Here is a 25,614-nt window from a genome sequence, read left to right as displayed (position 1 = left end):
CTCTGCATTTAACCCATTCATCACCTTGTCATCTACTACAGTTTCACAGTGATCTCCGGAACCCGCAAGTAACCCTATTCAGTACTTTATATTTGCTATGTTGTCATAACAAGGATAATTCTTCACAGTCTCTCAGTTAACTCTCAAAACTCCATTGCAAATCCTTACAGTTATTTCTTCATGTCTGCATTATCCAGTTAATCACATTCTGCAGTTCAGCATCAAAGCTTGTTTATATTTGGACAATTCAACATTTATTCATCAGCTTGTTTTATATACAGTACCATGAACATTTCTTTTATTTGTCTTTGAGATTTATCCTGCATATTATTTCTGGCATTCCTGCAATACTTCAGTATGATATGATGATTAACAACTTGTCATTTAACTCTTTACTGGAATTGTTAATTTCAATAAATATATGGAATAGAACTTTCTTCGTCCTCCCTGCTTTCTTCATACCCCAGCACCTACACCTGTGGTTGGTCCCGGGTTAACGGATTCACAAAAACACCCGGACCTGACAATCTCCATCTATGGCCACCAGCCCCTAGTAGTACGATGATCACTCCCTCACTACTTACATCCTAGCTTTATTATGTTTTGAGAATTGTGGTCCTCTTTGTTACCTGTACTCTATTTTTGTTATGTATCTACTGTAATGCTATGCTTTGTCTCCCTGTACTGTCCTTTGTACGGCGCTCTGAAACACTTGTGGCGCCTTGTAAATAAAATGTAATAATAATAATAATCAGACATGGGTGATTTTTCTAAACTAATACACTGGTATTTACTATATTCCAGTGTTTTAGTTTATTTGTTTTCCAGTGGTGTATGTGTCCATGTTTGCCAGCAGCCAAACACTCCCGAATATGAAGCCTGCACATATCAGTGAGCTTTGTGCAGTGTTTCTGTGTGTAAATGTGCAAACAAATGTAAAAAAACAGAAAAAAAAAAAACCTTTAATAATCATGGGGCTGGATATGCTTGTGGGGGGGGACCCCGTTCTTTTTTTTCACATTTTTAACACTCTAAAGACTTTTTTGCATAGAAGCACTGCGCAGATCTCCCTGATATGTGCATCTACTCTGAAAACGCTACTGAGGGGAATGTCTGTTTGAAAAGTGCATTTTCATCCTAGTTTGCAGAAACGATTCTGTGTTTCAGTTTAGCTGATGGTTTACTTCATCATATGCCCATGTCCTATAATGTTTGTTCTTTAGTAAATTTCCATGACTGAAAAAACGCCCAAACACTCCTGTGTTTGCTGAGCTTAGTAAATTTACCCCATTATCTCTCATATTGGGGGTAATTCCAAGTTGATCACAGCAGGAATTTTGTTAGAAGTTGGGCAAAACCATGTGCACTGCAGGGGAGGCAGATATAACATGTGCAGAAAGAGTTAGATTTGGGTGGGTTATTTTGTTTCTGTGCAGGGTAAATACTGGCTGCTTTATTTTTACACTGCAAATTAGATTGCAGATGGAACACACCACACCCAAATCTAACTCTCTCTGCACATGTTAAATCTGCCTCCCCTGCAGTGCACATGGTTTTGCCCAACTGCTAACAAAATCCCTGCTGCGATCAACTTGGAATTACCCCCATTGAGGGTAATTCTGAGTTGATCGCAGCAGCAAATTTGTTTGCAGTTGGGCAAAACCATGTGCACTGCAGGGGAGGCAGATATAACATTTGCAGAGAGAGTTAGATTTGGGTGGATTATTTTGTTTCTGTGCAGGGTAAATACTGGCTGCTTTATTTTTACACTGCAATTTAGATTTCAGTTTGAATACACCCCACCCAAATCTAACTCTCTCTGCACATGTTAAATCTGCCTCCCCTGCAGTGCACATGGTTTTGCCCAACTGCTAACAAAATTCCTGCTGCGATCAACTCAGAATTAGGCCCTTTGACTACTGCAATTCTCTCCTTATTGTCTTCCATTAAACAGACTTTTACCCCTACAAGGTTATTTGGAATGCAGTGACTAGATTGATTTTCCTTGCAAAAGGGCCCTCATTCCGAGTTGATCGCTCGTTAGTGGTTTTCGCAACGGAGCGATTTGTCGCAAACTGCGCATGCGCAATGTTCGCAGTGCGTCTGCGCCAAGTAAATTTGCCAAAAAGTTAGGTATTTTACTCAAGGCTTAACGAAGAAATTTCTTCGTTCTGGTGATCGGAGTGTGATTGACAGGAAGTGGGTGTTTCTGGGCGGAAACTGGCCGTTTTATGGGTGTGTGCGGAAAAACGCTGCTGTTTCTGGGAAAAACGCGGGAGTGGTTGGAGAAACGGGGGAGTGTCTGGGCGAACGCTGGGTGTGTTTGTGACGTCAAACCAGGAACGAAACTGACTGAACTGATCGCAGTGGCAGAGTAAGTCCCGAGCTACTCAGAAACTGCAAAGAAATTTCTATTTGCAATTATGCGAATCTTTCGTTCGCAATTCTGCAAAGCTAAGATTCACTCCCAGTAGGCGGCGGCTTAGCGTGTGCAAAGCTGCTAAAAGCAGCTAGCGAGCGAACAACTCGGAATGAGGGCCAATGTTCTTTTGCTGCATCGCCCCTCTCTCAGTTCAAACATTGGTCGCCTGGGCTTTGCCAAAACAAATATAAAATACTTCAAGAGATCAGTTCAGTTAGACGTGAATTTCTGAAACCGATCTCATGTCATTTAGCTTGCATACATTGCAGACATGCGTATACCCGATAAATGCAAGATGCGACTAGAAACTTGTAGGACTTGTTTTACTACGATGTCAAAGCACTATAAAGCATGCTTGTGTTATATAAATATATTATTATTAATAATAATAATAATAATAATAATAATACTAGTAAAAATAATAATAATAATAATAATAATAATAATGAATAAGGTTTGCTTCACTCTAAATACAGTAACAGGAAAGAAAGTTAACTTTGGGGGAGACATACCTCAAAACTGTCTCGATTTTTGTGGGACAGTCCCATTTTTGGGGGTATTGTACCACCGCCCCACCCGCGGGCTGCAGTGTCCTGTGGTGGGTGGGGCATTTGGGAGGCTTCTGCCAGTCACTGCTCTGCCCAGCAGAGCAGCGCTTACAGTGCCTATTCACGGGAGACAGGGGGTCTGGGGGTATGCCAGCAGCTCCCAGAGCACCGGGCATGCCCCCATAGTGACGGAAAACTGGTGCGCGGTTCACAAATGCAGCACTCCTGTGAAGCCATGCCCGCTTTCATCAGCGACGTGGCTTCACCACGCCAGGGAGTCCCACTTTCCCATCTCCTGATGTTGGAAGGTATGCCAGAGACCCCTGCACCGTGCAGAGGTGGGGGCCCACCCAGAGTCTGCACATTGGGCCCCTCCTCTGTTAAAACACCCCTGTATTAGTCCATGGCTAATTGAATGTGCCTCTATAAGTTCATTAGAATAATTTGTCATTCTCTATCCACTCTCTCATCAGAATTTTTGCACAGAAGCTGGTGTATTACTTCCCTGGATTCTACATGAAGCATACTGGCCCAGTCATCTCTTGCAGAGAAACATATATATTTACAATAGAAAATTAACAAGAAATGTTTCCACATTGATGCGCGTTCACTGCAAATCATAAATGTCCTTATGAGGATTTATTTTATTTATGTGGTACCAATTAACAGTTATTTTTAGCAACCAGTAAGTAATTAGCTTCCACTGATCCAGGACAACCTAGAGACCACAGGTTCTTAAATCTGGTCCTCAGGGCCCCAAACAGGTCATGTTTTCCAGGTCTCCTCACAGAATCGCAAGTAACAAAATTAGCTCCATGTGTGGATCTTTTACAAATGTGTCAGTGAGCAATGAAAACACCTGTGCACCTGCTAGGTGACCTGTAAACCGTGAGCTGTTTGGGTATCCTGAGGACCGAGTTTGGGAACCACTGACCTAAACTAAGGAAATCAAATATTGCATTGGTTACTTAGTAGGGGTAAATTGCACAATGTAAGTAATTCACCTCTGTACATCTTCTATGTTTACATAACAGAACAAGGCTACCTACAGAACATCAGGTGAATGAATGCTATGTATGGTCAGAAGTAAATTATTTCAAACTTACCACTTGGCCCTGTAATGATTAGCTTTCATGCTGCTTTTTGCATCAGTTCCCATGTAATAAATGTAAGAAACCTGAAAAGTTTACATGACGACAATAATGCTCCAGTCATGGCTTACCTAAAGGCAGGGATGTAGCCAGAAGTTTGTGGGCCCCATAGCAACATTTTGAAGGGGCTACTGTCCGATATGCTTATGGAGAGACATCTCTCTGCAGCAGTTGTTATATTTATGCCCCAGAGTAGTGCCCTAGGGGTCTATTTACTAAGCCTTCGATGGAGATAAAGTGGTTGGAGAGAAAGTACCAGCCAATCAGCTCCTAACTGCAATTTTTCTAAACTAGCCTGTGACATGACAGTTAGGAGCTGATTGGCTGGTACTTTATCTCCATCCACCTTACCTGCGTCCAAGGCTTAGTAAATAGACCCCCTTTTATTTTCTGAAACAGCGTAGTGCCTTAGTTCATGTAATATTACACTGTAGGGCTGCCAATACACATTATGCAACACTGTACAATAAAGTGTCCCCAGTTCATATTATGCCACACTATCGTGCCTTCACTTCATATTGTGCCACATTACAGTTCCTTAGTTCATATGATGTAACATTATAATGCCAATCATTTTATACCACATTACAATAAGCAGGTACAGGGGCATACCTAGATATATTCTAGACCCCAAGGTAAAAAGATCTCTACTGCATACCCTCCAACTGTACCTTTTTGGCAGGTACAGTACCTTTTTTTATATTCTGTACCGATTTTTGGCTCTCCAAACTTCCATTGAAAGTATAGGAAAAGGGGAGTGGCCACGTCCCCTTTACCCGTGACCATGCCCCCTTTTCGAATTTGTACCGATTTTTATGTGTAAAATGTTGGAGGGTATGCTACTGTATGTGCCACCTAGGCATCCTTCATCCCTTTAATTCTGGACACATATTAATTACACAGGTTCTGTGGCTGGCTGACTTCAAGACTCCATTTCACCTGGTTTTAATCAGCAACAGAACCTGTGTAATTAATATGTGTCCAGAATTAAAGGGATGAGGTGGTAACCCTAGTGCCACCCAATGATGAAAAATGTATATAACACACGTAACATTAATCCCTGTGTAAATGCCATAAGTATATTTTAAAGAATATTGCTAATCTTCTACTGACAGTATTCTTCCAATGGACTAAGGACGGGATGTATCAAAGATAATAATGCAGCATTAATTCAATATACATGTATGTGGGTCCCCATATGTATTAAAAATGGTCTGCTGGCATATCAGATATCCTCTGTGGACCAGCAGCACAGCAGTTCCCATAGATTTCTATGGAGTTCTGGAAAACTAAGCTTTCCGGGGCATCTGTACAATAGGCAGGGCCATCCACAGTTGGATAGAGGACTATGGATTTCTTTTTGCAAGAAACCATTGGAGTCTCTGGGGTCTATTCCTGAAGGTGTGAAAACAGGGTTGCATAAAAATAGGATTTGTTTCTTCATTTTTTTAAGTAAACTGTTTAATTTTAGATGTTTACACTTTGTTTTAGTAATACATGAACAATTTTTGAAGTGAGAACAGTAACAAAATAACTCAGTAATAGAATAAATACACACTAAATAGGTGCATCAAGAAGTACAATTAGGCTCTGATTTTTACTCAATCAGTTGTTTGAGTCGGAGTCAAACATGTTCAGGTCTTTGACCACGTCCTCACGTTTATCCTCAACAGAAAAGGTACTGTAGCATGCATCCAGCTTAACTGCTTTTTTTGTTTCCCAATCTGTTGCTTGTTTTGGATTGTACAAAACCATAAGTGGAAAAAATCCTTTAAATTCCTGCACTTGATGAAACTGCGGTGAACATCTGCTTCAGAAGATTTACTACAGAAGTGTCTAACTGAGGTTGAGCCGCGTAGGACCAGGCTAGAGGAGAGACTTGGCGTAAAGTGTCCACTTCAAACATGTATGGTGTAAATGGTTTCATGGATGCACGAAAGTTGATGACTAGCATAATTTGACGATTATTGACATGAGCAAACGCTATAGCAGCCTCAATTTTAGCAGGACTAAGCTATTTTCCCCTGTACCTAAGATCAAGTAGATTAGCCAGCAAGTGGGCATCTGTGAGTGCAATTTTAGCTCTTGACTTTGCCAGCTTTATTACAATGATGTGGTGTCCAATGTCTTCAAGATCATCTAGCAGCTTCTTCCACATTTGTACGACCTCACTGATCCTGCAGTTGCGTCTTTGTGCACGATCTAGGGCTACAGCTACAGGTTTCAGTCGAGCCAAATAATATTCAGCACTCCGCATAATACCAATGTTATTAACTTTGTTAATAATGTCTTGTGGGATATCATCTTTGTTTTCATCACATACTCTAACAAGAATGGGCAAGTTTTTCAGAAAGGGCTCCAAACAGTCTGCCATAGTATTCCAGTATACGTCATTTGGTAGTATATACTTGGTAGAATCTCCTATAAACCATAAATTAGTCTCCCCAACTGAGCTAAAAAAAAAAAAAAAGGACTGCCCCCACCTACACGTCTATCTCTTTCTAAGCAAAAGTTGTAGTTTTTTTATGTTTTGATTTAAATCATGGTTTAATCATTTGATTTAAATCATTGATTTAATCATTTGATTTAAATCGTGCAACCCTGAGTGAAAAGTGTAGAGAAGTGATCCAGTGGAGAAGTTGCCCATGGCAACCAGTTAGCATTGACGTAACAGTTATAATTTGCATACTATAAAATTATTCAGGACAGCTGATTGGTTGCCATGGGCAACTTCTCCACTGGTTCACTTCTCCACACTTTTCACTGCATCATGAATAGACACCTCTGTCCCCTGGCGATTGCACATAAACCTGGAAGTCATCTCTTTGCAAGGGACAGCTCTTATCAGAAGAGCTGTCCCTGCAGGTAAATGTCCCTGCATACTGACGATTGCAGATGCTGGTATGCAGACGAAAGAGGGACACAATTTTCATTTGGAAATGTATACACCCCGTCCTATGAGTTAAACATGGGATATATTTAATGAGAATAATTGAGTTCAAGGGAACAGTGTTTCTAGAGGCAGTGTTATAAGAAACAATGACATTTTGCTTATTGTAATATTTGGCGTAGCTGTAGGGACAGTATAAGTAATATGTGCATTCAGAAATTCCCTAAGTTACTTATACTGCAGATTGTAAACTTGCAAGCTGGGCTCTGCTATCTCTTTGCATGTCTACCCGCTAACCCCTGCCCTGATCACTTCTTATACATTGTTAGGGGAAAATTTACTAAGATGGGAGTTCTATTTAAGATGGGATGTTGTCCATAGCAACCAATCATATTCTACTTATTGTCTTCTAGAAGGAGCTAGATAAATGAGAAGTAGATTCTAATCTGATCCCATTCTAAACAGAAATCCCATTTTAGTAAATTTACCCCTTAATCTTTTTGCTTTACCCATTTATCCCACCAGTGAACAATATGCTCCCTCCCACAGGCAGGTGGCGGCGTGGCGGAATAACATTCAGTGTTGTGTGCTTTCTATTGTGATGCTCTTAGATTATGAACCTCTCTATGGTTTTGTTTATTGCAAAATGTAAAAATGCTAATTGCAATAAATAGTTTTATATTTATGTTAAGAGACATATACAGGTTCCTCACATTCTTCTTGTCATCTTGTCCTTTCTTTCTTTCTTTATTTGCCATAATGACGCCAGTCCTCAAAGTATCAAACACAGGATCAGTGCGATTGGCAGCAGCTGTGATGAAGAGAATGTAAAGACCAAGTTCAGTCAATGATCAGAACTATTCAGAAGCTAAATTACTGTAGTTTAAAAAAAAAAAAGTGCAATCAGATCTATATAACTTTACAGAAGCTGCATTATGACCCTATGGGGGATATTCAATATTAGCACCGAAAAAAAAATTTGGCTGCAAAAAAGGCGGACTCAGGCATGCGAAAAAAATCCCACATGACTGCCAGCATTGGGGACAATTAATTATCCCTGGGAGGGGGGTGTCAATTAGGTGCTGTGAATTACAGCGGCTAATTGAATAAGATTATTATTATTATTACCAGTTATTTATTTAGCGCACACATATTCTGCAGCGCTTTACAGAGAATATTTGGCCATTCACATCAGTCCCTGCCCCAGTGGAGCTTACAATCTATATTTCCTATCACATGTACACACAGACACATTCACACTAGGGTAAATTTTTGTTGGAAGCCAATTAACCTACCAGTATATTTTTGGATTGTGGGAGGAAACCGGAGAACCCAGAGGAAACCCACGCAAGTACGGGGAGAATATACAAACGCCGCACAGTTAGAGCCATGGTGGGACTCGAACCCATGACCTCAGTTCTGTGAGGCAGTAATGCTAACCATTACACCATCCGTACTGCCCTTATCCGAATATCTCCCTATGCATCTCCCTACAGGTGGAAGTCAGGCTGCAGGACGCGGTCTGGTGAGGTGTGAGAGCAACAGCCAAAACTTCCATGGTATCGTTGTTGTTAAGTCAACTGCTGCATCCTTCAAATGGTATTATTTCTTTTTTTCAAATGTGTTTTTTAAGAATAATTTCACATACACAACAGTATAGCAGTATTAAAAATACATAATATCACAGAGAACCACTGCAGTGACAGAGTACAGAATAAACAATAAAGGCACACATATGGTTTAACAAGTACACAAATGAGCCATGACGGTCACTGTAAGAATATAAAAGAAGCAGTGTAAAGAATACCCCTTTACTGACTAGAAAGGTGGAGATCCCCGTGTAAGTAGTTCCATGTTATACCACGTAGTTAGTCTGACCACTTTACATATAAGATTCCTGGTGGGTAACAGGAGGGTAACAATATATGGCAGCCATACAGTAAAAAATTTGGTAGAGCGGGTTTCCGCATCTAGCGAACACTCCACCCAGTCCATCTGATAAAGATATGACAATTGGGGGCGCATAAGTGTAATAGACACAGGATTCCTATGCACCCATTTGGGACAATATAGTTTTCTTCGTGGCTACAGCTACACGCGCCAACAACAGTTTGGCACCCTTGGATAGTGAGGAGGAATGAGTATCATATTGGTTCCAAAAAGCCCAAGCTAGGGAAATAGTAAAGGGAATATTTAAATTTACATTAATATAATCATGAACGTCTTTCCATAATGCTTGAATTATAGGGCAGGCCCAGAGACTGTGAACGATATCTGCATCAGGTGAGGAGCACTTGAAACACAGGGAATCATCAGAGACACCAGTACAAAATCTAAGGTGGGGGGTATTATATACGGGTTCACTACGGCTGGCCGGCGGTCGGGCTCCCGGCGACCAGCATCCCGGTGCCGGGAGCCCGACCGCCGGCTTACCGACAGCTTGGCGAGCGCAAATGAGCCCCTTGCGGGCTCGCTGCGCTCGCCACGCTACAGGCACGGTGGCGCGCTACGCGCGCCACACTATTTTATTCTCCCTCTATGGGGGTCGTGGACCCCCACGAGGGAAAATAATTGTCGGTATGCCGGCTGTCGGGCTCCCGGCGCCGGTATACTGAGCGCCGGGAGCCCGACCGCCGGCAAACAGAAGACCACCCATTATATACCCTATGTAGAATTTTCAAATGCAGCTCAGCATATGAGGAAGATACCAAATACAGGTTGAGTATCCCATATCCAAATATTCTGAAATACAGATTTTTTTGAGTGAGAGTGAGATAGTGAAACATTTGTTTTCTGATGGCTCAATGTACACAAACTTTGTTTAATACACACAGTTATTAAACATATTATATTATATGACCTTCAGGCTGTGTGTATAAGGTGTATATGAAACATAAATGTATTGTCTATATGATTATGTACACAAACTTTGTTTAATGCACAAAGTTATTAAAAATATTGGCTAAAATGACCTTCAGGCTGTGTGTATAAGGTGTATATGAAACATAAATGCATTCTGTGCTTAGACTTGGGTCCCATCGCCATGATATCTCATTATGGTATGCACTTATTCCAAAATACGGAAAAATCCGATATCCAAAATACTTCTGGTCCCAAGCATTTTGGATATGGGATACTCAACCTGTAGTTATTAAGCTGCATATTCCATCTATGTACAGTTTGGAGATCCGTTCCAGGCAGGGTATTCTTCCATTTGGCTAACCCAGTAGTAGGCTTGGACAGATCTAACCTTCGTCTGGTATGTGCATATATTAAAGATGTAGAATAGGAAGAATGAATATTCAATCTCATCTGATTTTCTAGAGGGAAGGTTAAGTCAATCGGTCGTAAACGAGAAATCAAATTTGTCGCAAAACTTCTCACCTGGAAGTAAGCAAATAGGAGGAAACTGAGGGTTGGGCATTTTTGTTTAAGTTGAGACAGGGTGAGAATCGCAGAACAATCTGTATTCAGAAACTGGTATACCGAACGTAAACCTCCGAGATACAAGCTTTTTACTATTCCATCGGCCTCCCCACCTTGATAAGTAGGATTAGATATTAGAGGTTGGAATAAGGTGTGTGCCACAGTAAGGCCCATGCGTTTCCGTAGCTGAGTCCATGCTCTATAAGGACAATATAATAATGGATTTAAACGTACGGACGCCAATATAGTAGGATCGGAAAAGTGCAAAATGGCTAGCAAATCACCGCGTGGCAACATAGATTGTTCAAGTGTCTTACTGACATAGTTGTCGCAGCCTCCCCCACCCAGTCTATAGCATCTCTATAATTGGCCGCCACAGAATAGTCCTCTTGGCAAAGCAGGTTTACACCCCCAATAAGGATGATTGTTTTAATTTAAAAAGCACAATGCGTGGGTGTTTATTTGCCCAAATAAATTTGGTGAGGGCTCTATTGATCATGTGTATATCTTGCTTGGATACTAAAAACGGTAGCATTTGGATCAGGTATAGTAGACGAGGAAAGGAAATAATTTTATATAAGTGGCACCGACCCAAGTACGAAATCGGGAGATGTTGCCACTTAGCAAAATCAACCGCCATTTTATTAATAAAGTAAGAAAAATTCAAAGAGTAGAGTTCAGTGAGTTTAGACGATAAGCGTAACCCCAAATACGTTATTTAGTCATCAGCCCATTTAAACGGAAATGTAGAGCCCCAACCTTGCCTCGCCCGTGGACCCAGGGCCAATGCTTCCCTTTTATCAAAGTTCACTAAAAAGCCAGATATCAGGTTGAAATTTTTCAATATAGTTAGTAGTGAAGGAAAAGCCGCAATGGGATCATTAAAGTAAAGCAATAAGTCATCTACCTTCACAGAATACGAGCCAATTTCTATCGCTTTCCATGAGACCTCCTGTATGCATGTACGAATCAATGGGTCAAGGGCCAGATTAAAAAGTAGGGGAGAAAGTGGACACCCTTGTCGCGTGCCACAAGACAAAGTAAACAAGGTTGTGTTCAATCCATTAATCGTGAGGTGTACCTGTGGGTTGGCATAAAGCAATCTGAATACTCTAATAAAATCAACCACAAATTATTGTGTGTGAATGACCCTGAGCAAATGAGACCACGAGACGCGGTCAAACACCTTATCAGCATCGCAGCTAACTCAGGCTTGCCTAGCCTCCCACATTCAGCGGGAGGCTCCCAATTTTTAACTGACCCTCCCGCTGCCCCGCAAACATTGCCAGCACTCCCAGTTTTTAACTGTTCCTCCTTGCAAATCCGGACTGCGCATGCGCAAGTCTGGAAATGCGGGGGGCAGGGCTTACAGTGGAACAGTCACGGACGGCCACCACTGGGTTGTGGGTAATGGTGGCCATCAGATTGTCTGAGAGCTAGGCGGTGTCTAAGCAGTAGCAGTGAGGGAACAATATGCAGAGCAGCTGCCCGTACAGTGAAGCCCATAACCCGGCAGCCAGGGACCTGCTTTACTCTGGCTGGCCCTGCGCACCACACTCACAGTGGGCTGTGTGTATCAGCCCAGCTTTCCTACTCCTGCTCATGGATGTAGCTGCCCTTGGCTTCTTCCCCCTACCACACTCTCCCGGGGACAGCTCCCTGCTGTTTACAGGAGGGAGCAAATAACCAGGTGGGTGCTGTATGTACTGGGGGTTATATGGGGGAAGGAGAGGTGTAATATGTAGTGTGCTACTGGGTATAATGGGAGGGGGAACTGTGTAATATGAAATGTGTGGTATATATAGTTCCCATTGCTATATATGTGTTCTGGTGGAAGGTTACAACGGATCTTATTTTGTATTTGTATTAGTTGGCGTATGAATCTCTTTCTGTATTCTTTGGTTTCCTGTACTTCTCCAGTAAAGAAGCATGCAACACTCACTGTGTCCTGGTTACATAAAAAAACACTTATTGAAATATAAGTAACAGATTTAACACTGGCGACGAGGATTAAACTCTTCTTCAGCATGGTTCCAGGTATCAGTGGAGCACCAGTGGGCTGATACAGCACAATTGTGGGGTGCAAACAGGAACAACTCATTCAGACTGCCAGCAGCACCTAACTTAAATAAAAGGAGCACTTGAGTTATATCTTTCATTTTCTAAGGAAGGGAGGACAAAGTATACAGGAATAATGTCAGGATATATTGGCACAATAGCTGCATGTGATGGTACTATAGAGGACTGGGCTACATATATTGAGAGAGTGGAATTGTACTGTTCTGACAATTCAGTGGAAGGAGACAAGAAGGTTCCAGTCTTACTCAGTGTAATGGGTGCCCAAACATACAGTTTGCTGAGGAGTTTAATAGCACCTGAGAAGCCAGCCAACAAGTCATTTACTGACATTGTGGACATTTTACAAAAGCACTTAAACCCTAAACAATTACTGATTGCTGAAAGATTCAGGTTTCACAGAAGGAATCAATCTGAAAGTGGAAGCATTTCTAAATACGTCAGAGCTGAGGAAGTTATCTGAACACTGTACATTTGGAGAAGGTTTATCAGATGCCCTATGAGACCATCTAGTTTGTGGGATGAAAAGTGCAAGTACACAAAAGAAATTGCTGGCTGAGCCTGACTTGACCTTAGAGCGAGCACTGTCCATAGCTATTTCAATGGAGACTACAACCAGGGATGCATCAGAATTGCAACAAAAGGCACTAGAATGTACTCCCAATCCAGTTTATTGGTATCAGAAACAGTCCTGTGTTTGCTGTGGGAAGTCCTCACATGATGCCAGTCAGTGCTGGTTTAAAGACAAAGTGTGTAGAAAATGTAAGAAAAGAGGCCATATTGAAAGGGTGTGCCAGTCGGGGAAAACACCAAACTGCTTGCAAATATCCAAAGTTCCCGGGAGAAAACATACAACATCCCAGGTACATAAGGTAGCCGATAATGAATCAGACTCTACTGTTAGTACTGGTACAGAAAAAGGGTTATGCAGCCTAGAGATGCACTCTATGACAGCAAAAGAGCTTCAAGTGATTTGGGTCACTTTGGAAGTAGCAGGTATTGACTTAAAAATGGAATTAGACACAGGCTCTGCTCTGTCAGTGCTAAATGCAAATGATTACAAACGCCTGTTTGCTGCCATTCCTTTAAACATCCGTAACACTCCACACATATACGGGTGAACCGGTGTCCCCATTGGGAAAAATAAAAGTTTATGTGAAATACAAAGGCAATAGCCATAAGCTGTATTTGTACATACTTCCACACGGTAGACCGGCATTATTGGGCCATGAATGGATAAGGAAAATCCAAATTGATTGGCATTCCATTCACAGGCTACAATCTACTGCATCTGAAGTATCCAACAATGACGCAGCTACTAAGGAACTTTCTAAATTGTTTGCTGCCGCACAACCCATTTTCCAACCAGGGATAGGCACGTTAAAGGACATTAAGGCCTGTATAGAGTAGGATCCACCGTTCCAAAGTTTTGTAAAGCTCGCACGGTACCTTATGCCATCCGACCAGCGGTTGAGGAGGAACTACGGAAACTGGAAGACTCTGGTATACTCTCCCCAGTGGAATGGAGTGAATTGGCTACGCCCATAGTTTCGATAGTAAAGAAAGACAAAATGGGAAGTATCCGTATTTGCGGAGATTTTAAAATGACAATAAATCCAGTACTATGGACTGTGCAGTATCCTTTGCCTAAAATAGAGGACATATTTGCAGCTCTTACAGGGGGCGACCGCTTCTCCAAAATTTACCTAGCTCAAGCGTACGTGCAAATGGAAATTGAGGAGGCATCTAAGAAATATTTAACCATCAATACTCACAAAGGTTTATTACAATATAACCGTCTTGTATTTGGACTATCTTCTGCCCCAGCATTATGGCAGAGAGCAATGGATCAAGTCCTACAAGGAATACCAGATACGCAATGTTACCTGTATGACATCACTGTAACAGGCAAAGATGATGTGGAGTGTGGGCCATTTAATTAATTTAGAAAAAGTATTAACCCGACTACAGGAATATGGACTCAGAGTAAATAAAGATAAATGTGCATTTTTCCAAGAAAGCATTTCCTATTGTGGACATGTGATTGATAGAGATAAGGCCTGCACAAATCAAATGATAAAATTGAGGCAGTACTACAAGTACCCCAGCCACAGTCTGTGTCACAACTGAGATCTTACCTGGGCCTAGTTAATTATATAATCACAAGTTCTTACCAGACCTCTCCACAGCAATACACCAGCTAAATGCTCTACTACAGAAAAATGCACGATGGAAGTGGACAAAAGACTGTGATAAAGCATTCTCAGAAACAAAAAGATTGATAACATCTGATAAAGTCCTTACTCATTTTGATCCGAAACTACCCATCAGGCTGGCGTGTGATGCGCCACCGTTTGGCATTGGAGCAGTGTTATCACATCAACTGAGAGATGGTAGCAAGAAACCAATAGCGTTTGCTTCACGGTCTTTGACAGTGGCAGAGAAGAATTATGTGCAAATTGACCGAGAGGCCTGTTAGGGTCTCCTGCCCTGTGCTGCCACGTCGTCATGGCAACCGGGAGACAAGTGCTAGCGGAGTAACCTGAGCGCAGCTGATACTCCGGTTCGGGTCTTTTGCTGTGCAGTGGTTACAGGCTCTGTGCATGGCAGGGGATCCGGTGCTGGTTTTTGTGCTCACAGTCTGTGAGGTCTGAGTGGGGCTTGGACAGCACCTGCTTTATAAGGCCTCTTCTCAGGTTAAGCAGATGCTGCTGAATCTTTGTTGGTTAGTCAGTTCCTGAAAGTTAGCTTTGTATTTGTTGTTGCTTACTGCAAATAGGCCTGGGGATTTGGTACTACACTCTGCCAATCCAGACCTAGCAGTAAGACTGGAGTCAGTCGTTTAGCTTGCTGGGGTTCTTTTACTACTCTGTGAACTTAGCAAGTTTGCGGCTGTATTCTAAGACTTGCCTGCCTAAATCCTGTCTCTGTGCAAGGTGTCAGGTGTCAGTTTAGTGGCAGTAAGCTGAACCTGTGCACTGCAAGTGAGGATTAGGATTGTGGAGACTCTCCTTGTGTCTATCATTCCATCTCTGACCAAGGAGTTTACTGCCACACCCGTTGGTAACCCTTTAGGGTTTTGCTGTTGCCCTTAGCAACAGCATTTCGGGTTCTCTACGTATAAAAACACAACATCTTGCTTTTCCCATCTGAGCATTACTAATACTAGGGAGACACCCAGTTCCTTAGGCTCTGGGCTTCTCTGTTCACTTTGTGTGTATTTTGTTACCCTATCACCTTCTGTGTACGTAATGTCATATTCCCCAGTCTGTCTGTGAGTTCATTTGTTTTGCATACCTATCCGTTCAGACACCAGTACATTCCTGCAGGCACTGGTGTGCATAACAGTTCAAACACCAGTACATTCCTGCAGGCACTGGAGTGCAGAACAGTTCAGACACCAGTACATTCCTGCAGGCACTGGTGTGCATAACATATTCAGCAGCCTAATACTCCTGTTGAAATTTTGTGGGAATATGGAGCATACCCCTCAAAATAAGTTGCAACAGGTGGTCGATCAGGTGCAGGTCCTGACTCGACAATTTAATGATTTGTCCATTAAAATGCACACCTACCAGGCCGCTGGCGGAGCTCCCGCAGCAGCAGCACCTTCAGGGGTTAAGGAGCCGAAAGTAAATCTCCCGGATCGTTTTTCTGGAGATCACTCGCAGTTCTTTTGTTTCAAGGAGAGCTGCAAGCTATACTTCCGGCTTAGGCCTCAGTCTTCTGGGTCGGAGATTCAGCGGGTGGGCATAGTGATTTCCTTGCTACAAGGAGACCCACAGGTCTGGGCATATGGGTTGCAGCCTGACTGTCCGTCGCTTAAAAGTGTTGATGCTTTTTTTACGGCACTGGGCATGTTGTATGATGACCCTGACAAGACGGCCTCAGCCGAGGCTCAGATTTCGATCCTTAAGCAAGGGCGAAGGCCAGTTGAGGTTTACTGTACGGAGTTTCGGAGGTTGGCCCATGATACCCAGTGGAATGACCCAGCCCTGAGACACCAGTACCGAAGAGGTCTTTCTAACCAGATAAAGGACCAACTGGTACAATATCCCTTGCCTGATAGCTTGGATCAGCTCATGCAGTTATCCATCCGGGTGGATAGACGGCTGAGAGAGCGTAAGCTTAAAAGGGAGACTGAGGTTTCCTTCTTTCCCAAGGGAACCTCAGACTCTGAGGAATTTTCCGAGGAGCCTATGCAGATTGGGGCTACCCGCCTCTCCTCGCGTGAGAAGACGCGGAGGAGACAGCAGGGGTTGTGTTTGTACTGTGGGAATAAAGGTCATGTGGTAGTATCATGCCCAGAAAAGCCGGAAAACTTCAGGGCCTGAGGGTGATGGGAAATATCCTGTCAGGCCAGAAGTCAGAATTTCCCAAGAAGACTTTTATCATTCCGGTGACCTTGAAGATCCTCGGTCAAACTGTCAAGACTGAGGCCTTTGTGGACAGTGGGGCTGACGGGGTTTTTATGGACCGCCAATTCGCCCTGAAACACTCTGTTCCCTTAGTACCCTTGGCATCGGAAATTGAGATTTGTGGGTTAAACGGGGAACCATTATCCCAAGGTAAAATTACCTCTTGCACTAGCCAGATTTCTTTGTTTATTGGAGCCACACACTCTGAAAAATTGTCCTTTTATGTGACTGTCTGTACTTTTGCCCCATTGGTGTTGGGGTTACCCTGGTTAAGGGCCCACAATCCTCAATTTGACTGGGTCTCTGGGGAGATTCTTAGTTGGGGTACTGATTGTTTCAGGAGTTGCTTGAGCCTTCCGGTCAGGCTCTCGCAGCTAAGTTTGCCAGGATTGCCAGGGTGTTATGCAGATTTTGCGGACGTGTTCTCCAAAAAAGTTGCAGAGGTACTACCTCCCCATCGCCCCTATGACTGTGCCATTGATTTGTTGCCAAATGCTAAGCTTCCCAAGAGCAGGTTGTACTCCCTGTCACGTCCTGAGACTCAGGCTATGGCAGAGTACATTCAGGAGAACTTGGCTAAGGGATTTATCAGACCTTCACAGTCTCCAGTTGGGTCGGGGTTCTTCTTCGTGGGTAAAAAGGATGGTTCGTTGCGACCCTGCATCGACTTCAGGGAATTGAACCGTATCACGATTAAAAACTCATACCCACTGCCTCTCATTTCGGTCTTGTTTGACCAGCTTCGTACTGCCACCATTTTTTCTAAGATTGACCTACGCGGTGCGTACAATCTAATCCGAATAAGAGAGGGGGATGAATGGAAGACTGCCTTTAATACCCACTCAGGGCATTATGAATATTTGGTGATGCCTTTTGGGCTCTGTAATGCCCCGGCAGTCTTCCAGGATTTCATGAATGATGTGATCAGGGAATATTTGGATAGATTCTTAGTTGTATACTTAGATGACATCCTAATCTTCTCCCATTCCCTGGAGGAACATCGGAAGCATGTACGCTTAGTCCTCCAGAAACTCAGAGACCACCGGCTTGGGGCGAAGCTGGAGAAGTGCGAATTTGAAATTCAGCAAATCGCATTTCTAGGATATATTATCTCCCCAGAAGGTTTCCAAATGGAGGGTTCCAAGGTACAGGCAGTCCTGGATTGGGTGCAGCCCACTAGTTTGAAGGCGCTTCAGCGTTTCCTGGGCTTTGCAAATTTTTATAGACGATTTATCGCTGGATTTTCGTCTATAGTGGCGCCCTTGGTGGCACTCACTAAGAAAGGGGCGGATGTTGCTCACTGGTCTTGTGAAGCTAAAGCGGCTTTTGCCCTTCTCAAAAGGGCATTTGTATCAGCCAAGGTGCTGCCACACCCAGATCCTGAGCGTCCTTTTGTGGTGGAGGTGGATGCCTCTGAGATGGGTATTGGGGCAGTGCTTTCTCAGATGGGAGTGTCTGATAATCGCCTTCATCCCTGTGCTTACTTTTCCCGTAAATTTTCGCCTGCCGAGATGAATTATGACGTGGGTAACCGGGAATTGTTGGCTATTAAGGATGCACTCGAGGAGTGGAGACACTGGCTTGAGGGGGCTAAGTTTGTGGTCTCAATTCTCACCGACCATAAGAATCTGGCATATTTAGAGTCAGCGAAGCGTCTCAATGCCAGGCAGGCACGATGGGCTTAGTTTTTTGCTCGCTTTAATTTTTTGATAACATATCGCCCTGGGTCAAAAAACATCAAGGCTGATGCGCTCTCGCAGAGTTTTGCTCCAATCCAGGAGACCACCGAGGAGCCGTTGCCCATTGTGTCCCCATCATGTATTAAAGTGCGCATTACCCATGACCTCTTATCATTAGTCCTTAGAGCACAGGAGCAGGCTCCTCCAGACCTTCCGGTAGGTCTTTTGTTTGTGCCTCCTAGGTTAAGACAGCGAGTGTTCCTGGAATTCCATGCCAAGAAGTCGGCAGGTCACCCGGGTATTGCCAGAACTCGGGAGTTGCTATCTAGGGCGGTGTGGTGGCCCTCGGTGGCTAAGGATGTGGATCAGTGGGTTCGGGCATGTGACATCTGTGCCCGAAATAAGACTCCTAGAGGGGTTCCTGTTGGCCCATTACATCCACTCTCTATCCCATCTAAGCCATGGACCCACATTTCAATGGATTTTGTGGTGGACTTGCCCAAATCCTCGGGGATGACAGCCATCTGGGTTGTCGTTGACAGGTTTTCGAAGATGGCGCACTTCGTTCCACTGGTTGGGCTGCCATCGGCCAGACGCCTGTCTGAATTATTTATGCTGCATGTTGTGCGTCTCCACGGGTTGCCACTTGATGTGGTCTCTGACCGCGGATCCCAGTTTGTGGCCAAATTCTGGAGGGCATTTTGTTCCGATCTCCAGATTTCTGTCAGCTTGTCGTCAGGCTACCATCCGCAGTCTAATGGGCAGACTGAAAGGGTGAACCAGTCCTTGGAGCAGTTCCTCAGGTGTTATGTCTCCAAGTGTCAGACTGACTGGGTTGCTCATCTGTCCATGGCGGAGTTTGCCTATAACAACGCGGCTCACTCTGCTACAGGGATCTCTCCCTTCCTTTGTGTGTATGGGCATCATCCTAAGGCCAATTCTTTTGACCCCCTGGACTCCACGCCTGGTGGTTCCTCTGTGGTTTCGGTCCTTAGAGGTATTTGGCGGAAAGTGAAGAAAGCCCTTGTGTCTGTGTCATTAGTGACCAAAAGGGTTTTTGATAAGCGGAAAAGACCCTGCAGCTTCAAATTAGGAGACTTTGTCTGGTTGTCTACCAAGAATTTGAAGTTGAGACAGCCATCTCATAAGTTAGGCCCCCGGTTCATCGGCCCTTATAAGATCACCAGGGTTATCAATCCGGTGGCATTTCAGTTAGATCTGCCCCGTTCTTTGGGTATCAATAAAACATTTCATTGTTCCCTTTTAAAACGGGCGATTAGTAATCCTTCTTCCAGTGGAAGACCTTCCCCTCTTCTGATACGTGGCCAGAGGGAGTTTGTTGTTGAAAGGATTCTTGACTCCAAGATGGTTCGGGGTCGGCTGTAATTTTTGGTGCACTGGAAGGGGTATGGCCCGGAGGAGCGGTCGTGGGTGCGCAGTTGTGATCTTCATGCCCCCAGACTGATACGCTCTTTCTTCTCGCAGTTCCCCGATAAACCCGGTGGTAGGGGTTCTTTGACCCCTCGTCAGAGGGGGGGTACTGTTAGGGTCTCCTGCCCTGTGCTGCCACGTCGTCATGGCAACCGGGAGACAAATGCTAGCGGAGTAACCTGAGCGCAGCTGATACTCCGGTTTGGGTCTTTTGCTGTGCAGTGGTTACAGGCTCTGTGCACGGCAGGGGATCCGGTGCTGGTTTTTGTGCTCACAGTCTGTGAGGTCTGAGTGGGGCGTGGACAGCACCTGCTTTATAAGGCCTCTTCTCAGGTTAAGCAGATGCTGCTGAATCTTTGTTGGTTAGTCAGTTCCTGAAAGTTAGCCAGTACTGTGTAGCTTTGTATTTGTTGTTGCTTACTGCAAATAGGCCTGGGGATTTGGTACTACACTCTGCCAATCCAGACCTAGCAGTAAGACTGGAGTCAGTCGTTTAGCTTGCTGGGGTTCTTTTACTACTCTGTGAACTTAGCAAGTTTGCGGCTGTATTCTAAGACTTGCCTGCCTAAATCCTGTCTCTGTGCAAGGTGTCAGGTGTCAGTTTAGTGGCAGTAAGCTGAACCTGTGCACTGCAAGTGAGGATTAGGATTGTGGAGACTCTCCTTGTGTCTATCATTCCATCTCTGACCAAGGAGTTTACTGCCACACCCGTTGGTAACCCTTTAGGGTTTTGCTGTTGCCCTTAGCAACAGCATTTCGGGTTCTCTACGTATAAAAACACAACATCTTGCTTTTCCCATCTGAGCATTACTAATACTAGGGAGACACCCAGTTCCTTAGGCTCTGGGCTTCTCTGTTCACTTTGTGTGTATTTTGTTACCCTATCACCTTCTGTGTACGTAATGTCATATTCCCCAGTCTGTCTGTGAGTTCATTTGTTTTGCATACCTATCCGTTCAGACACCAGTACATTCCTGCAGGCACTGGTGTGCATAACAGTTCAAACACCAGTACATTCCTGCAGGCACTGGAGTGCATAACAGTTCTGACACCAGTACATTCCTGCAGGCACTGGTGTGCATAACAAGGCCTTAACAAAATGTACCACTGGGAGTAATATGGGGGGCTGTGTGTAATATGTAGTGTGTTACTGGGTGTAATGTGGGGGGCTGTGTAAAATGTAGTTTAATTTGCACTGGGTGTAATATGGGTGGGGGGGGTGTAATTTTCTATTGTGTGTAATATGAGGGTCTGTGTAATATGCTACTCGGTTTTATATGGAGGGGGCTGTGGTATATACTACTGGGTGTAATATGGAGGGCCTGTGTAATATGTTATTGGGTGTAATATGGAGGGGGCTGTGTAATATGCTATTGGGTGTAATATGGGGGGCTGTGTAATATGGTACTCGGTGTAATATGGAGGGGGCTGTGGAATATACTACTGGGTGTAATATGGAGGGCCTGTGTAATATGCTATTGGGTGTAATATGGAGGGGACTGTGTAATATGCTATTGGGTGCAATATGGGGGGCTGTGTAAAATGTGGTTTAATATGGGGGTAGCTGTGTATGCTGTGCATAATGCAATATGGAGGTGGACTGTGCATGATGTAATGTATTATGGTGCTATGTGAAGGACCGTTAATAGGGTGGGGCAGATGGAGCCTTGCACACTGCGCACTTTTCATGCGGGCACACCGTCTGCACTTACCCCTATTGTCCGTCTCTGTCTGCATAGTTGTTGGCAGCAGCAATGCTGCCTGCTATGCATATTACAGCAGGCAGCGCTAAGCACCCCGAATATCAACCCCCCATGTGGTGCGCGGTGCTGTTGGAGACGTGGAGCGGTGGGTCCCGGAGCAGCTCGCAGAGGAGGGTGAGACGTGGAGCTGCTGTAGCGCTACTGTCTACCATGGTGTAAGTGCTGCTATTAGTACTATAGCTTTCACCTGCCATTGCAGGACACATCCCTGAGTGGCAATAAATACGCCCATAGGTGGACCTAAACACGCCCTTTGGGTGGCGCATGACACATACCCTCAACGGAAAGCGCTGCGTATTCTGCCACTTGGAATCTCCCTGAAACTAATTTTCAAAAGTAGGCAGAGCTAACTATAAGAGCCTTGGAATCAGATGAAATAAATGTTATTATTTCTAATACAATATATACAGTAGGCATTTGCAGGAAAGAATGCAGTGTAACATTCAAAATGGGATATGATCAGTAGGTCGACAGTCATTAGGTCGACCACCATTGGTCGACATGCATTAGGTCTACATGGTCACTAGGTCAACATGGAAAAAGGTCGACATGCATTTTTCACTTTTTTTTCTTCATTTTTTTTTTACTTTTTCATACTTTACGATCCACGTGGACTACGATTGGGAATAGTAACTTGTGCCGAGCGCAGCGGTAGCCCACTGAGGCACCTTGCCCGAAGCATGGCGAGCAAAGCAAGCCATGCGAGGGGACACGGTGCACTAATTGGGGTTCCCCGTCACTTTACGAAGAAAACGACACCAAAAAAAGTTTAAAAAAATCATGTTCACCTTTTTCCATGTCGACCTTGTTCATGTCGACCTAAAGACTATGGATTTCTGTGCTAATAAGGACTGGACTTCCACTACAGCACCGCATGCATGGTGAGGACTTTCCTGTTTGAATTTACATCTTGGAATCTATCCTCTAGCGGGACTACTGGGATCTCCGTCCTAGAGACTGCGCTGTCAGTCTTAAGCAATTAGATCAACGTCCATGCTTCTAATCTTAAGGTCCTGTGGGACCAATAGGAACAGGCGGACTGTGGTAATCAATTATTGATGGTGACTAGAAGCATTTGCATTCATGCAGTGTCATTTTATTATCGATAATACTTTTTTGGATTTTATGTATCAATTTTAAATATATTAAATGTGTGTTTATTAGACAATCCATTTGGTTCTTATTAAGCGCTGCCTCCACTACTCCTTTTTTTGCATCTTTTCAATTGTAGGTGTGACTAAACTACTTCAGGCAGCTGCTCCTATTAGAAACGCACCCCATTAGCGCACCACTCCAATCTAGGTTGGATATATCTTCTGTTTGTAAAGACTATGTCAACCTATTTCAGGTGTCAACCTAGTCACTTTCGACCAATAGTGGTCATCCTAATGACTGTCGACCGAAGTGTGGTCGACCCTATGACCCATACCCTTCGAATCAATCCACAGACTCACACAGAGGTCTTTTAGTTTTCAGGATTCCTGAACCCTTACGATATTTTTACTGAAATATAATTATCACTGACCATTAACTGAACTTACATGTGATTTGTGTGACCTCAGCCTAGCTTTTCTCTTCTGAATCCTGACTATCCGTCTGTGTTGTTATTTCCTGTGCCTTGGGTTTGGTTCCTTCCTGGGCCTATCTCCTATATAATAGCCCAGATCTGTGACTCTGTGCCTGTCTGTCTAACGCTGGGTGTGGCTAGGAGCTCTCATTGGGTTAGTGGCAGGTCTATCACACCCAGTCCACAGCTGATTGGGTGGGAAACGCCCTCCTACACAGGTTACATCCATTCGGAGGCTCTGCCCTTTGGTTGCTGTGTGTTCCCAGAGCAGCATTAACAATGGGCTGATGAAGTTACAGCTCCAGGCCCACACCCCAAAATAGTCCCACTGCATCTGTAGCAACATACTGTCCAACAATTTACACATAAAAATCGGCACAAATTCGGAAAGGGGGCGTGGCCACGGGTAAAGGGGCATGGCCACGACCCTTTTCCTATACTTTCAATGGAAGTATGGAGAGGCAAAAATCGGTACAGACCATAAAAAAAGGGTACTGTACCAACCAAAAAGGTACAGCTGGAGGGTATGCCACTGCATCTGCAGCAAGTCTCTGTGCTGTAGATAGGGGAAAACAAAAAAAGGATTTTAATTACCTACCGGTAAATCCTTTTCTCGTAGTCCGTAGAGGATGCTGGGGTCCATTTTAGTACCATGGGGTATAGACGGTTCCACAGGAGCCTTCGGCACTTTAAGACTTTTCAACAGTGTGAACTGGCTCCTCCCTCTATGCCCCTCCTCCAGACCTCAGTATAGGAACTGTGCCCGAGGAGACGGACAACTTCGAGAGAAGAATTTACATTAAACTAGTGGCGAGATTCACACCAGCTCACACCATACAAAATATGCCGCCTAACATAGATTTCAACATAACCCATGCTAACGTGCATACATAACACAACAGCAACAGCTGTGAACATCTTAACACATGAGAACCTATGTAAAAAGATAAAATGTAATTCTGCAGGAAAAATGAGCACTGGGCGGGCGCCCAGCATCCTCTACGGACTACGAGAAAAGGATTTACCGGTAGGTAATTAAAATCCTATTTTCTCTTACGTCCTAGAGGATGCCGGGGTCCATTTTAGTACCATGGGGATGTACCAAAGCTCCCAATACGGGTGGGAAAGTGCTAATGTTCCTGCAGAACTGACTGACCAAACTGAAGGTCGTCAGCAGCCAAAGTGTCAAACCTGTAAAACTTAGCAAACGTGTTTGCCCCTGACCAAGTAGCTGCTCGGCAAATTTGCAATGCCGAGACACCCCGGGCAGCCGCCCAGGAAGAACCCACTTTCCTTGTAGAGTGAGCCTTTACCGAACTTGGTAACAGCAATTCTGCCGTGGAATAAGCATGCTGAGTGGTACCTCCGATCCAGCGCGCAATAGTCTGCTTAGAAGCAGGACCCCCAATCTTGTTGGGGTCATAGAGGACAAACAAAGATTCTGTTTTCCTATTCGAGCCGTTCTTGCAACATAAGTCCTCAACGCTCTGACGACATCCAAGGACTTTGAAACGGCTGAGGTGTCAGAAGCCACTGGCACCACCACAAGTTGGTTGATATGGAAATAAGACACATCCTTTGGAAGAAAATGCTGACGTGTCCGCAGTTCAGCTCTGTCTTCATGAAAAATCAAATAAGAACTCTTGTGTGACAGAGCCGCTACTTCAGACACTCGTCTGCCTGAGGCCAAGGCCAACAGCATGACCACTTTCCAAGTGAGAAACTTCAACTCTACCTCTGGTAGAGGCTCAAACCAGTCCGAATTAAGGAACTGCAACACCACATTAAGATCCCAAGGCACCGCAGGAGGCACAAAGGGAGGTTTTTATGCGCAGAACCCCCTTCACGAACGTCTGGACCAAAGGAAGGGAAGCCAACTGTTTCTGAAAGAAAATGGACAAGGCCGAAATTTGGACCTTAATAGACCCTAATCTCAAGCCAGCACCCACACCCGCCTGTAGAAATAGGAGAAGACGTCCTAATTTAAACTCCACCGCAGGAGACTTCTTGAATTCACACCAAGATACATATTTTCTCCAAATACGATGGTAATGTTTGGACGTTACCCCTTTCCTGGCCAGAATAAGTGTGGGAATGACTTCATTGGGAATACCCTTATGGGCTAGGATCTGGCGCTCAACAGCCATGCCGTCAAACGCAGCCGCGGTTAGTCTTGATAAACAAACGGCCCCTGCTGAAGCAGGTCCTCACGAAGAGGAAGAGGCTGAGGATCTTCCAGTAAT

At 44.2% G+C, this 25,614-nt stretch overlaps 1 protein-coding gene across 2 annotated transcripts in view; it reads right to left on the bottom strand.

Annotated features, from left to right (window-relative positions):
- Nucleotides 1-25,614, bottom strand: part of STAC3 (SH3 and cysteine rich domain 3) — a 261,936-nt gene that overhangs the window by 40,261 nt on the left and 196,061 nt on the right. For both annotated transcript variants that reach the window (XM_063952423.1, XM_063952422.1), the window contains exon 5: nt 7,725-7,822. In XM_063952423.1, the coding sequence (XP_063808493.1) occupies nt 7,725-7,822 (98 nt within the window). The remainder of the gene's footprint in view (nt 1-7,724; nt 7,823-25,614) is intronic.

This window comes from Pseudophryne corroboree, chromosome 2 (genome assembly GCF_028390025.1).
Source record: "Pseudophryne corroboree isolate aPseCor3 chromosome 2, aPseCor3.hap2, whole genome shotgun sequence".
Taxonomy (NCBI): domain Eukaryota; kingdom Metazoa; phylum Chordata; class Amphibia; order Anura; family Myobatrachidae; genus Pseudophryne; species Pseudophryne corroboree.
The sequence above is the reverse complement of the archived record's forward strand: the minus strand, read 5'-3'. Positions and strand labels throughout refer to the sequence as shown.